At 39.6% G+C, this 15007-nt stretch overlaps 1 protein-coding gene across 19 annotated transcripts in view; it reads right to left on the bottom strand.

Moving 5' to 3' along the window:
- Positions 1–3120: 3120 nt before the first annotated feature.
- Positions 3121–15007, bottom strand: part of LOC108566956 (kinesin-like protein unc-104) — a 27003-nt gene continuing 15116 nt past the window's right edge. For 3 of the 19 annotated variants that reach the window (XM_017927155.1, XM_017927137.1, XM_017927120.1), the window contains exons 2-24: positions 12332–12462; positions 11728–11810; positions 11160–11662; positions 10923–11100; positions 10798–10800; positions 10502–10665; positions 10216–10355; positions 9892–9933; positions 9275–9430; positions 9009–9208; positions 8788–8949; positions 8432–8725; positions 8257–8371; positions 8028–8200; positions 7790–7968; positions 7496–7645; positions 6805–7130; positions 6472–6727; positions 6324–6414; positions 5603–6262; positions 5361–5550; positions 4492–5165; positions 3121–3835 (exon numbers count right to left, since the gene is read on the bottom strand). In XM_017927155.1, the coding sequence (XP_017782644.1) occupies positions 3518–3835; positions 4492–5165; positions 5361–5550; positions 5603–6262; positions 6324–6414; positions 6472–6727; positions 6805–7130; positions 7496–7645; positions 7790–7968; positions 8028–8200; positions 8257–8371; positions 8432–8725; positions 8788–8949; positions 9009–9208; positions 9275–9430; positions 9892–9933; positions 10216–10355; positions 10502–10665; positions 10798–10800; positions 10923–11100; positions 11160–11662; positions 11728–11810; positions 12332–12431 (5157 nt within the window). In that variant the 5' untranslated portion in view covers positions 12432–12462 and the 3' untranslated portion in view covers positions 3121–3517. Of the gene's footprint in view, positions 3836–4491; positions 5166–5360; positions 5551–5602; positions 6263–6323; positions 6415–6471; positions 6728–6804; positions 7131–7495; positions 7646–7789; positions 7969–8027; positions 8201–8256; positions 8372–8431; positions 8726–8787; positions 8950–9008; positions 9209–9274; positions 9464–9891; positions 9934–10215; positions 10356–10501; positions 10666–10797; positions 10801–10922; positions 11101–11159; positions 11663–11727; positions 11811–12331; positions 12463–15007 lie in introns of all 19 variants that reach the window. The other 16 variants (XM_017927147.1, XM_017927129.1, XM_017927113.1 and 13 more) reach the window with 14 other exon arrangements.

The raw sequence follows: 15007 nt of genomic DNA on the forward strand, positions 1-15007 counted from the left end.
AAAAAAAATAACTCATATTAACGAAACTCGACGATAATTAAAACTTTTTCCCTATACTTTATTTATTCTTATTCATATTATAGTTTTTCTCTCGTCTTCGCAACCGAATTCAATAATTATTCTCATCATCATCATCATCCACACTTTTTTTTTTCTTTTCAATTTTTCGTCGTCTTTTTCCCCACCTACAACATATTTAGTAATTATAGATTTATTATATATACTTCTTGTTTGTTTTTTTTTTTGTTTTTTAATCCTCTTAATACATCATATATTCAATTATTATAATACATATAGCTTCATTAGTATTTAAGTTATCGTTATTAGTTTTTTTTTTGTTAAATATAATATTATCAAGTAATGTGTTCCTCTCGTAATAATTTCTTGTTTTTTTGCAATTTCTTCATGGTTTTTCGTAAGCGTTTAGCGGTACAAGTGTATTCAAAATAAAAAATTATAACTATATAAAAATATTCAATATTTATATTATATACCATATCTTCTCTCAATATTTACGACTCGCTCGTCTCTTCTCTCTATACCAATTCTTTCTACTTACTTCTCTTTTAAATAACAAGCAGATAACAATAAATATATATATACGTAATTATTTATATTATGGATTGCACGTTTTCGGAAATACGTTGGTTCCATCCATCTGATGGATACTCAACTTGTGTAAACATATACACGGTGGATCATGAAACGAAACAATCTCCGTTTTACTTATCAATCTTTTACGTTTCAATATTTGACAGTTTAAATCGGTCAAAACTAGACGTTTATGACGTTTCATCTTTCAAACATTTGAAAACGTCAAATTTAAATACTTATTGTTAAAATGTCAAACAAATGTCAAATTTGTAAAAATAAAGAAACGTCAAAATTTGAAAATGTCATGACAAACGTCAAAAAAATTGAGAAACGTCAAATGTTTATCGATGATAAACGCGAATCATTCCAATAAGTCTGGAATTTCGTTGATTCGTCTCGTATTTTTGACACTTGATAAATGACAAATTTCCAAAAATTAAATACCATTATTTTATTGAGAAATAATGAATAAACATAATGCATGAATCATCCGACAAAGTGTGACATTTGAATGACATTCCTGTGCGACCTCCAAAGCAGATCGAGCAGACACGTTATTGTTAATTGTTTCTTTTCGATTTTGATTTTCAAGCGCATTTGAATTGTGTTGAATTTTCTGAACGAGCACGAAGAAGCATTTGCACGAACCGTCAGAAGCCATTGTGTCATATTAGCGAAATGCGACGAGCCGTAGACGATCTGCATTTTGATGACCATCACAAATAAACTTGAAATCAACTTTTGTTTTGGCATCGTTAAAACACTTCTATCGTACTCTTTGTAATGTTCTCTTTTTATTACATTTACATATTAAGTTTCTTTACATCTTAACGATTATTTACTCCAATTCATGTATTATTCACTTTACAATAATAATAAGAAATATTGTTTATAGTCTCCTGAGGATCGAATAAACACGTTTAATTTAATGACTATAAAAATTTGACATTGACGTTCAATTTATTTTAAATATTTGTATGATGTAACAATATTCGAGTAACTTTGTCAAGTCTAGTTGACCAAGACTTTTATTGAAACGTCAAAATTACGTGACAATCAAAATCTGTCAACGTCATTGCGTCTACTTGATTTGATTTTGGAATGATCCAACTGTCAGATTATGACAATTTAAATGTCATCATTTAACGGATTGTTAAAATTTCGAGGCGGATACGCGAATAATATTGAACACACACTCGGTTGCCCACGTGTTCTGCGCGACAAATCTCGCATCGCCCACCCGAAAAATTCAATTGCGCGCAAAGAAGAAGAAGGAAAAAACCAATTTGACCATCGAATTAACATTGTGTTTTCGTTTTTGGTCTCCTCCGGAGCACCGTTAATCATCGCAGCATGACACACCGTGTATATTTATAGACTTAAGGGAATGTAATTTATACGACGTGATCTGGGATAACCGTAAATGTTATTCCGGTCAGCCGTATCTTTAGACAACAAAAGAAAAACGAAAGAAACAAACGAAATTTGGAATTGTTTTTTTTGTTTGTTTCGAGAATTGAATACGTCGCCCATCTAAGGTATATATTAGTTGTTGTTTTCAAAATAAATTTGTGCAGATAATTCTTAACATATGTACATTCGCTAAAATCAATCTCGTCACAACACTTACAAATTGGAATGAATCGTGTTATTAGTTATTTAATTTTTTTGTGTGGTTGGTAATTATTTGAAAGCTTTAGTTATATTTGTTTTGTTTTTTTTTTGTGTGTGGGGGGAAATAACCAATTCAGCTCCACCTCTAAACTATGACAACCCTGTACATTGTAACATTCATATATAATAGTGTGCCGAAAGTTTGTTGTGTTTCTTTTGTTAATTTAGTTATACTTCTTTGCGAACACACACAAAATACACACATTTACTGAGGATCTTAGCTTACTTTTTTTTTGTATCTCTTTCCTTGATTGGAGAGGAGAAGAAAACAAAAAAAGGAAACGATACTAAATCTAAGATTATTATTATACTGTTCGCTTTGTGTGAGGCCTTAATTTTAGTAAAGACCATCGATTTATCAATAATTTCTATTTAATATACATATATTTAGAGAGATAGAGAGAGAGAAAGAAATTTATTCTTGTTTCCGTGTACACATATATTTATATATATATATTATCATTAGTTTACGTTTACGATTAACTGGTTTTCTTTTTCCGCAGTCGCTCTCGTCTTCGGAATGTTTAAAATCTATACAAGCGAACATTGAGATTGAATAAAGTATCTTTTTTTTTGTTGCTACACGGTAAATTCAACTATCTACAAAAATAACGAGAGTAAGAGAGAGAACAGAAACAAACGTCACTACCGGAAAAAAATTATATAAATTTACATATATATGGAACATAGAGAGAGAGGAATGATTTGTTTTCTTTTTGTGTAACTTCAAGAAATTAAAATAAATGAACTAAAATTATTTAAATAGTAATGACTAGATCAAAATCACCCGCAAACTTAAACCTCTATTTATGAAACCTGTACTTGAGCATCAACAATTTCCCAATCTTTGACTTCTTTTTTTTTTCTATCACAACCCCGATTACCGCCGTCGCGTCCTCAACTTCTTCATTAAAGTCATCATCATCATCATCAACATCATCATCATCTCCGTCCTTAATATCAATCGCAGCGAATATCAAATCAAGAGGTTTATCATTCGATCAAGTGATTCGAGGGGAACATTTAAGTATTGGATATATTATATATATGTAAATTACGTTACGTTACGTGTAAGCAGCGCGAAAAGGGATTTTACGTAATCTATAGTTTCTAAAATTTGTTTTGTTTTTTTTTCCATTCTTCTTTTGTTATCCGAAGAGTCAGACAGACAGAGAATGAGTGAGTGAATGAGAGAGAGAGGATGAGGACAAGCTCAATACACAAGTACAGATTCCATGTTGAGTAATTCTCATTTGCTTGCCACCGTGACTTCGTTGGCGTCCTGCTGCTGCTTCTGAGTCTGCGGATGACGGCGAGCGGACTTGGAGCGGATCTGTCCGGCGAGCAGCGGATTGATCGCGTAGAGCCAGTCGTGGACCTCCTTCTCGTGGAGGGTCTGCAGGAGGTAACCGCGATGCTTGCTGACCACGCTGAACGTGTTCGGCAGCTTCACCATCGCCGATTGGTCCTCCGAGTACTCGACCTGGGCGGTGCCCAAATTGATCAACGCCCTCTCCACCGGATCCTTCTCATCGCGGAAGATGAACACGTACGGTCTGCGCACAGCCTACGCACAAAAGCAAACAATAAAGATCCGTGTCAGGGGTACCATCTACTTCCTACTTGAAACTCATGAAAGGTCATCATCATACTCAAACTCGAAGTTTACAAAAAAAAAATCAATCATTAACAATATGGGGTTTTCTATTTCGATAATTTCAATATAAAAACCCACTATAATTCTGTGAAAAATAAAACAAAATCATTTTGGAGAATGTCATTTGGCAATTTAGATATTTCTCAGAAATTATTGTTGCGAATGCGACCTCGCTTCATCCATTCCACGAAAAATTTAAAACTATTTCATTTTCAATACTGTCATTAGCAACTTCGACGATTCACGGAAATTCTGATTGCAATTTTAAATTACAAATTAAATAATGACGACAGTTGTTTAGATGTTTTTTTTAAGCAGTATTGGTTGCATAATAATTCCACGAATAAAAAGATGAAGACATTTGGTAACCAAGCAACGCATAATAACAAATGTTGTTGACGGTGATTCAGTAACGAAGATTCGGTAAGTTCAAACAAAGATTTTATCAATAAAATAGTGAATAATAGTATTACGCAATATCCAAAAGATATTTCATAAAGTGAAGTAATTCAAGAATTAGAATTGAGATGAAATATTATGTAAAGTATTTGATAAGATTGACTTACCACCCAGCGTTTCTTCCATCCGTAGGTCTTGTGCTCGAGCACGTTGAGATATCCTTTGCGTGCGACGACGGGCGATATCCTGATCTCCTCCATGTCTGGAACGTAGAGGACGAGCTCCGGGTCTCTGGGACCTGGCGGGGATGCGGGTAACGGTGGGAATGGAGCGCATTCTCCGGGAAGGGCAGCCCTCTCAGGCGAGCACAGCTCCATCGAAACGATGCTGGACATCATGCTGGTGCTCATCTCGGTCATCTCCTCGGAGGGACTGGTCACGTCGTCCTTCAAGGTGTTCTCGGCCCTCATGCCGCGCCCTTGGATGAGACGCACGCAACGGTTCAGCAGATCGCGTTCGCGATCCGAGTACTCGTAAACCTCGGTTGCTGCGGTAACGTTAATGTTGTTGTTCTTTGCGACCATGTTGCACACCTCCTTCTCGCTCTTCGTGTACTCGAGCTGCAGCTTATTGATACTCGTCCGGTCCAATCCCAGACGCTCCCTCAAGATCAGGGTGTGTCTGACCCTCTCGACCTCCTCCAGACGCGTAAGCTTCTCCAGCTCCCATTGGTGATCGAAGATCAAGGAGTCGCCACGTGGACGCCATCCGTGAAGATTCTCCTCGCCCCTAACGTACGTGGAGCTCGTGTCCAAAACTCGTCTCTGCCTTCTTTGCACTCCTAAACATCAAAGATAAATGTTAACACGTGATTATATTGAAGAAGATTAAAACTAAACATGCGAGGATTTACGAGTTTTTTTGGAAGAGCCAATCTGAAGCGGACCTAGTAAATTTTGGGATCGAAAAAGTGTGAGTTTTTTTAAATTTTGATATATTGTTTTTTTGAATGAGGAGGACTAGTCTAGGGAGCTACCTGGACTACCTGCTTCACTGGCGCGCCTCAAGAGCAACTCGTACACTCCGCTCAGGCGATTCGCTTCGGCATTCCTATAGTTGCCGGAGAATAGGTGCTTCAGGGACCTTGGTCCGGTCCTGGCGTCGCGACCATAGATAACCATACTGAGATCTTTGGTGATTATCGCTGGACGACCGCAGTTCTCGAGCTGCAAAATATTAAATGTTGTTTCTTTTAGGTAATTGATAATTAATAATTACCTCGAGATATGCCGAGATGGTCATAAAGATCTGTTCGCCCTGCGAGGTGACGCGATTGAGCAGGGCGGAATTGTGCAGGGAGCTGTCCCAGGCGGCCTCGAATCGGAACATCGTCCTGTCGTCTCCGGGAATCTCGAGATACTCTCCAGGGAACAATCCCAATGATAGAACAGAGTTATCGTTGTCCTCGTCGTCTTCGGATTCCGGACTGTTCCTGATCCTGCCCACAACCAGTTCACGGACATCGCGCCATCTCAACTCGACGGCCTGATCGTGCACGATCGTGATTCTGATCCTTCTCTGGATTCCCTGATGGAGGAGGAACAATCCTCTGCAAGGTAAGTCGTCGCTGTGCTCGACCACGACGGGAACGTATTCGCCGTTCGGTGCCAACTCGCATATCTCGAACCAGACGAGTACGTCCACCTTGGCGTGGATGTGGGCGGTGCACGGGGATGGCAACGCCCCGAATTTGCTCGACCTCACGGGCTGCGAGATCGGAATCGAGGGTGGCAACATTCTGCGCGGCGGTTGACGCACCGAACCCTCCAGTTTGGCGTCCTTGTGCAACGGGTGCTGCTGGTAATGACCGAACACCTCGAAAACGATCGGCTGCGTCTTAATATAATCCACGAACGATTTCGACGTGGACACGGTAATCTAAAATTGATTGAAAGTTAAAAAAAGAAACAAATTCAATTTAGTAAAAAGATTTGAATACGTTTTGTACGTGATAGAAACCGAGCGGCGTTCCCTTTCCAGTGTTCTTGACTGGCTCAGTTGAGAACGCTTCGTCGTGTCGGTGGAGGAAGCTATAATTTAACGATAATTAATCAACGTTTAAATTTAACGTTTTCTGCGTTAATTACTTGAATTGGCAGAAAATGTCCGCGTATTCGGTGGAGATTCCAACTGCTTGGAGGACTGTGACCCTGAAGGTAAACTCTTTGCCCACGTTCAAATGCTCCGGGATGTCCTCCTCTTTGACGTCAGAGGAGACGGAGCTGTCGCCGCGACCGGAATCGGCGTCGCACTCGATCAGCTCGTCTAGCTTGATCGGGTCTATGATGTTTTGACCTTCAACAATGCGATCCTCTAAGTTATGCGCGTTTCTGTCCAAGATACCTGAACATCGACACGTTACAGAAAAGAAAGCGTTGCATTCGAGATGAAAGGCACATTTTTGCATGAGAGAAACTAACCTTTGGGAGATTCGAACGCGATCCTTGCGCTCTGCCTGACGCCGACCTGATCGGAATTGTCCTCGTCCATAACGGCTTGAACGCCGACGCGAAGATATCCGCGCACATCTCCCTTCTCGCTGACGATGGCCACCTTGTGGATCAAAGTGACCGGGTAAAGAAGGTTGCTGAGGTAGACGAAACCCCTGCCGACCATTCGGAACCACGGGAATCGATCGTAGAATGGATCTCCGCCGGTTAAAGATTCGACGTTGTAATCGGGCGAAGTTGGAGACATCTCTGCCTCGTTGTGGTACATCTCGCGCATCAGCTCCAGCCTTTGTCTGCTTGAGGTGGAAATAAGATTACACATATAGATGAAATGGCAAAAGACTAATGAACATTTATAAGCAAAACGAAATCATAGAGGTTCCGGTGCCACCATTGAAAATGAAGAACGGTAATCATAAAAAAGCAAAAAACCATAATGAGCCTAGAGTAAAAAGCCACGTACCAAGCCAAGAAAATATATATTGGACACCTATTATAATATATAGAATAACGGTTCCCAATATCTATAATAAGTAATAAACTTAAAAATAAATTCGCATCAATGTCACGTTTACTGTTGCTAACAATAATATTTTATAGATATTGGAAACCGCTATTAGAGTATTTATTATATATATAAATTGGTGATGGTGGCACCAACCTCGAGGGTAAAAGGCTGGAGAGTGAGAAGCGTGTCGTGGACGGGCATTGGCTCAGACACCGCAGCAGGGAGTCGTCGCCCTGCGGCGTATCCGGACTACCCGGCGACTCCTCAGTGTGGTACACCAGCCGCATCAGCTCCAACCTCTGACTGCTCAGAAATAGTCAAATAAATAGGTCTACCACGGTCCCCAACAAAGAACGAAAACGAATAACAACAACAAAAAGACGAGAACGGCAACCTAATACGAAACTAAACAAGTAGAAGAAGGTAAAATGAAGCTGGATCACTCACCGCAACTTATCCAGAGACCAATAATGGGTGGCCCCGTTCTTGGTGTCCTGCACCTCGACGGCGACGATGGTCTTCGGTGGTGCGCCCTCCTCGTCCGCATCGTAATCGATGGCCGGTCTCAGATCCGGCGGCAAAGGTGAGTACAAAGTGTCCGTCAACAATGTGAATTGGAATTGGACCTGAAGCATCGTTATTGCTTCAGCAAATTCGATTCAACTGTAATCTTGAGATAGCTCACCTTCTTCTTGAGCTCCACCGAGATCGCGTTGGCCTCCTTAAGGAAGATGGCGTTGCCCCAGAGATCGTCGCGAAGGGATGTGAACTGGTGGTGCTTCCACTTCCTCCACGCCGTCGCCGCCAGCTCGTACTCGCGCTCCGTCCAGTTGCATTCTGCGTCAAATAGAGGGTTCACTAAAAAAAAACGCTCCCTCTATAAAACCATAGGCTCGAAACACCCGCAGACTTACCGAAGATGTCGTCCTCGTTGTTGAAGTCCTCCGGCGTGTACGAACTGTACATGGACATTGTCATGCTCTGCTCCTCCACCTGCTTTTGGAGCGCATCGATCCTCGCCTCATAGCACTGCGCGCAATAAGAAAAACCATAAGCTTCAAGGCAAAAAGTAAATCTTCAAAAACGCACCTTGCGCTGCTCCTCGAAAAGCTGATCAGCCGTTTCCTTCTCTTTACGATACTGCTCCTCCAAATTCAGCAGCTTCTTCTCCATCTCCACTTTCAGATCCACGCCTTGCTTTTCTAGCAACTCAACGTGCGCGTAATTCCAATCGACGGGCGGTTCAGCAGTATCCACGGTGTCTCCAGCTTCCGCAGTTTTCTCGCGCATCTCGCGCGCCGCGTCCGGATTGTTGAAGCGAAACACGTGGTTCTTGCCCAGGATCACTCGGGAACCGGTCTTCAGCACTATAGGCTCCGTAACCTATCGAAGAAAAAAAAATACAACAAAATGTATCAAAGAGAAATGTTAAAAAAAGATCTCACCTCGCGCCCGTTCACGTAAACCAAGGCGCCATTCTGCGGTGATAAAGTGATAACGCCCTCCTTATTCTCAAAGGTGCAATGCTCCGAATTGATGTGCGATCCCGAAAGCTGCACGTCCTGCGGGATATTAGCCTCGGCCGATCCAATCCTTGTAACACCATCCTAAACAAATACAAAAGTATTACATTTTTAAAATCTTGAAAAGAAGTCGAAAGATTTACCTTGATGTAGTAAATCAAGCATTCTGACATAGATGGGTCTTCGTTTAAATTTACAAGATGGGGCGTCTGCTTCGGCGAGAACACGCCCACCGTGTTACCGTCCTCCTTGACGGCCACGCCCATTTCCGCGAACACGGCTTCTCGCTGAATTCGTATAGCTTCGGTTCTCTTCAGCTTCTCCTCCCAAGTCTCATTCAACTCTGCAAAAATAAAACAATTACATAAACATCGTGCAAAAACACTTTCACTTTAATCGAGCGATTTACCTGCTATCAACTTCTCGCTGGCCTGCAACTGATCCACGGCCTCCTCGGCGATGGTCGTCGAAGGCGTCCGAATCCTGCCGGTCTGAGTACCATCGTTATTGTTGTTGTTGTTATTGTTGATGTTCTCCTTGTTGCACCTGGTGACCTCCTCCGTACCTAACGCAACACACCCAACATTTAGCTTCGCGGCTAAACAACGACAAAAAAAGCAATTACAATATAGATATAATGGTGGCCAAATTGAAGCAGATATATATGATGTACAAAATTAACGAAAATAATGAAAGAAACATAAAGAAGCGTTCGTGTTGGACGAAAACCATTCATAAACTATAAAAGATAAAAATAACAATAAAAACAATAAATGGGAACGGATCATAGAATGAAAAACAAAAACGGTGGTGGCTTTTGCAACAATCACAACAAGAATAAAATAAAGAATTGGCTTTTGTAATAAATCGGTCAATCGTATGAGATGCAGATAAAATTTGATCAATTGATACTTTTGTTTTGTATACATATATATATAAATATATACATAAAAATATGAAACATCTTTGTGGCTGATTTTAAAGAAGCTTTTTAGAAGCCAATTTTTGTGTATGGGAAGTACTTACGGGGCGTCTCCCGCTTTTCAACAACAACTTTGCCGTCGGGCCCTAAGCAAAGAAGGTCGCCGCAAAAGAACACATCCAGTTTAAGAATATGTTTTGTTTTACGTTTTTTTTTTTATTTATTTTTTTTGTAAATCGGAGTAATAATTTTGAATCGCCAAAAATGTTGTTTCGTTGATTAGAAAAACGAAAATGATAATAAATTATAAATAAAAGAAATTTTGATTTGCCAATAGTCGGGTTTGTTCGTTTCTTTCTTTGTCTGGTTCAGATCTATCTTTTTCTGGACTTGGATGGAGGGGAGAGGGTCGGTCGTGCGATATTTACCTTCGTGCACTTCGATTCCTTCGGCTTTCAGAAGTTCGCGCAGCTTCTGAATTTCCTCTTTCAGTTCTCTGATCAATTTAGCGTTGGCGTCTTCGTTGACGATCGCCTTGCAGACGATGGCCTTGGCGCGATCCGCATATCTGAGAGCAGAAACGATTTAGTGCCAAAGCAGATATTAAGATATTACAAAATCAACAAATGAAGAAGTAAATGAAAGAAACAGCAATTGGAACAAACATTTGAAGATGTTAATATTTTTTTTTGAATGGGGAAAAGGTGTAGTTACCTGAGGGTTGAGAGTGTCTCGTCGTAGTTGATGTCGGCAGGACTGATGGCTGCGATCATGGCCGTCTTGCTGTTTCCGCCCAGATTCTCGCGCAACAACCACGTCAACACTGAATCTCTGTAGGGGATGAAGTCAGCCTTCTTGGACTTCTTGCTTTTCCCCGCCTAAATTTCAATTGATTCGATTGAAGCGGATTACAGGGGAAAGGTTTCAAAAATATAAAGGTATAAACAATGAAAGCCAATTTCACAATAACAACGTATGCCAGTGAATAAGATAACCGAAAACAAACTTACCGACTGTCGTTAGAGTATTTTTTTTTTATGAAAAGATGGCATGGAACATTGAATATATATATATAAAGAAATTTAATTTTCTCGATCTATATTGTATATTGTTGGTCAAGCGTTTCGTTACTTACGATTTCGGCGAGCGCCGAGATGACTTTGCCGAGCGTCGTCAAACTCTTGTTGATGTTGGCGCCCTCCTTGAGACGCGTCCCTTTCGCTCCGGTCGAATCGGCCCTCTCGGATCCTGCCAAATCGACCAGCGATATCTTGGATACCTTCTCGGTGCACAGATCCGTGGTCTCGTCGTACCTTTGAACAGAACAGTTTTTAAAGCATTCAAGTAAAATTTCTCATCCGATTTTTCGTACCTCTGCTGCGTGAAGAATATCGTGAAGACGGCGTGAGATCTGCTGCTCGTCTCGTTCATGTTCGTCGCGGCGACGGTTCTCGCCTTGTTACCTTCGTCGATCAAATCGTGGATATCCTGATAACTGGTGACCGCGAGCTTGCTGAGATCCTCGACGTAGGGTCCGAGCAAGGGATGCTCTCGCACCCTCAGATTGCCCTTGTTCTTAGGATTCAGCAGATCCCTGACCCGCTCGCAGTAGATCTCCATGTAGCTCACCTCTACTGAATACTTCATATCTGCTGCAGTATTCTTTCTGATCTTTGTGAAAAGATCCTTGCAGATCTGCGGGATGATTCCCTCCTGACCGTCCTCCTGCTTTCCCATCATCGTGTAAGATTTACCAGCTCCTGTCTGGCCGTAAGCGAAGATGCAGACGTTGTAGCCTTCGAAGGAGTGCAGCAGCATCTCCTCTCCGATGTCCTTGTAGACAACAGATTGGGAAGAAAATTCTGGATCGCTTTCCTGCGAAATTACAAACGAAAATTAATACAACAAAGTCATTTATTGGATTTATGTAATAAACTCACATTGTGCGACCAGTACGAGTAATCAAAGTTGAAACTCTTTATGGCCTCTTTCGATCCTGGAGGCGCTTTCGGATTTGCTATGGCTGAAAAACGAAAGAAGAAAAATAAAACATTGGAATTTGTGCATGAAACGTGTGGGAATATGCGGCAAATTGGAATTTTCGCCACCTGCTGAAATAATGGGCATATTCGTAAGAGCGAGGTGGGCTGAGAGCATCTGCGCTTCTTCGCGATCGATACGCGACGGCTGCGGCCCGGGGAATAAGCGCGCAATAGAGGCTCGTTTCTAGGCCAAAAAAAGGCGATTCAGAATTTCAATTCAGAGTTATATCTTTCATTGATGATATCTGATCATAATTTCTTGAACTTTTATAATTGGATAACTTGCAGAATCAATTTTGCTTTGTGATGTGATACTAATAAAATTTCTTCAAGAATGCTTTAAACGTGAAACTTTATAACTTTCAAATTGAAGAAATTAACTTACATAAATTAACGATTATCATAAAGTCTTAAATTCTTATTATGAGCTCAATCTCTACTTAAATTTGAAAATTGAAAAATCGAGTATATAAAGAATCAATAACTATAATCTAAGACTTACCGGTTGTATTTCCGCCCATTTCTATGATGCACTTGCATTCTCGCGTGATTTCTCTGTTGTTGAATGGACGAACGCGGACTGCTACTTTTACTGAAGACATGATGTTGGATTTCTATTTTTTTTCGTTTTCCCTGAAAAATCAATGAAAATTTTACAATTTAATTAAAATCGAACAATAAAAATTAACATACAATTAATAAACGTCATAAGTTAATATGTCAAATTTGACATTTGAATTGTAATTATCGAATTCAATTATTACAATTGCTATAGTAACTATCTTTGACATCATTTATATTTTTTTTTTAATATTGTTTCAAAAGATGTCACTTTGACAATTAGAAATTTAATCATTGTCATGAATTGAAATGTAAAAAAAAAGAGTTAATTTCAATACAATTTATATTAAAAAAAATTGAAATTATAATGGTAATTGACGATGAATTATAAATTCGAGCAATTTGAACAACTCATTAAATATGGATAAATACGATCAATTGGAATTGAACTTCAATTCGGATCGTTTATGAAATATAACTTTGAACGAGTTTTAGATGTCAATGTCAAAAATTTGACTGACTGTCATGAATTTGACTGAAAATTGAAAACTAATCTTACCAGTTGATTGACGTTTAATTGTCAATGTCAGATGAAATTTTTTGAAATATTATTTGGTATTTTGTAAGTTGTTATCTGAGATGATGCCTGAGACGAACTGCAATTACGTAAAGAAATGCGGAGACGACATTCGGCGCCGATTCCGTTTGCTGCGCGAATACAAATTTCGACTTCATTTCATAACAATTTTTATTTTTCCTTTACGACGGACGACCAAGACGTGCCATCCGCAACGAATGTGATTCATCCGGCGCACGTCCGCGTCTTGCGTAAGATCATCAAGCAAGTGTAAGTGGTGAACAACAAAAAAGATAAATGTTTAGGATTATTTTTTTTATTTTTTGTATATAGGCGCCGACGCGAGGGTTGCGTAAAACAAACCAAACCCCAGCCGCAACCCGCAACCCCTTCTCCACCTCTTGCACAACCGCTTATTGTGCAGGTCTGCACGTGGCAGAAGACCCCCTCTTGGAAACTGGGTCAACCCGAAATATTTAGCTGGGTGCCAGACGGAGAAGGAAATTGGGTCGAATCCGACCAGGGGAATGCCGACAATTTTAGCGGAGAGGCTTTTAACGGAAGAAAACCTCTCTCACTCTCTCGTGCGTTCGGGAAATTTCCATTTTCCTTCTGAAATACATCCCCCTAGCAAACTACATGATACACACACACTACATTCGGATAATTAGAATTAGATTACTCCTCGCTCGAGCGGCGCTGCATATCTGTTAACCCTATTATTTCCATCTTCGGGTTAGAACAAGAAAAAAAACACCCTTTCATCGACTTTGTCGCGTCCCTATTTCCAACTCCGACAATCTGCATGGAAATGCCACATTATTACAAGCGTTTACATCGCGATCATCATCATCATCATTTTGTTTCCATCCATGCAATTGAATACTTACTTTAATAAAGTATTCACTAGTTTATTTAAACGCGATTACGTAAAGGTGCCGTAAATAAGTTCGGTTGTTTTTCTCGAGAATTTTAGTGAGACTCGAGACTCCCCGGGGCGGCATTAGATGAAAATTCATCCGCAAAAACGAAGAAAAGAAACACACCGCATCTACTAAATTATTCCCGCAACATTATCTTCGCTCTTCGAGACGAAAAGGAGAGAACATATATACTCGCACACAGAAACAGACAAATATGTGGTGGAGAAACAATTTTCTACCCTCGTATATCCATTATTCACGAAGAACGGAAGAAAACTTTAAAACAGTGAAGAAGCGGGGTGAATAAAATGCGTTTCGTTTTTCGAAGAAAGAAATGAAGATGTTGGCCGCCGCCGCCGGATTGTTATCTTCTCGTTAAAGAGGAAAACGAATTGGCTTTCATCGTAAATTGGACTTGTTTTCGAATAGAAATTACGCAATCTGCGATCCGATGATAAGAAGGGAGATATACTAATTGGCAATTGGGCAGACCAGAAAAACACAGAAACGCAACTATCGAACGAAAATCCGTTTCGCATGTGACTGACATTACAAAAACATCATTTGTTTTCTTCAAATTATCTCTGACTAAATTTATAACAATTACAATTATAAAAGAAACAATTACTTCATATTTTTTAATTTTCGAATTATAAAATTGAACCAAATCGATATTCACAATTAACAAAAAAAAAAGATCAACTCTGTCGTATGTTTGTCCGAGGCGTCAGATTGATAAATCAATGATATTTGACATATGTCAATTATATAATTACTCACAGCGCTTATATTTGACACATGTCAATATTTTGAGAATTAGTATAATTCATTATTTCGATTTCTATAAAATTCAATACACAATGAATTGTTGTTGAATTTGATAACTGTCAAATTGGTGACATAATATGATTATGGTTTGTCCGAGGCGTCAGATTGATAAATCAATGCTATTTGACATATGTCAATTATATAATTACTCACAGCGCTTATATTTGACACATGTCAATATTTTGAGAATTAGTATAATTCATTATTTCGATTTCTATAAAATTCAATACACAATGAATTGTTGTTGAATTTGATAACTGTCAAATTGGTGACATAATATGATTATGGT

The sequence above is a fragment of the Nicrophorus vespilloides genome, unplaced genomic scaffold, assembly GCF_001412225.1.
Source record: "Nicrophorus vespilloides isolate i.1.1-1 unplaced genomic scaffold, Nicve_v1.0, whole genome shotgun sequence".
Classification (NCBI taxonomy): domain Eukaryota; kingdom Metazoa; phylum Arthropoda; class Insecta; order Coleoptera; family Silphidae; genus Nicrophorus; species Nicrophorus vespilloides.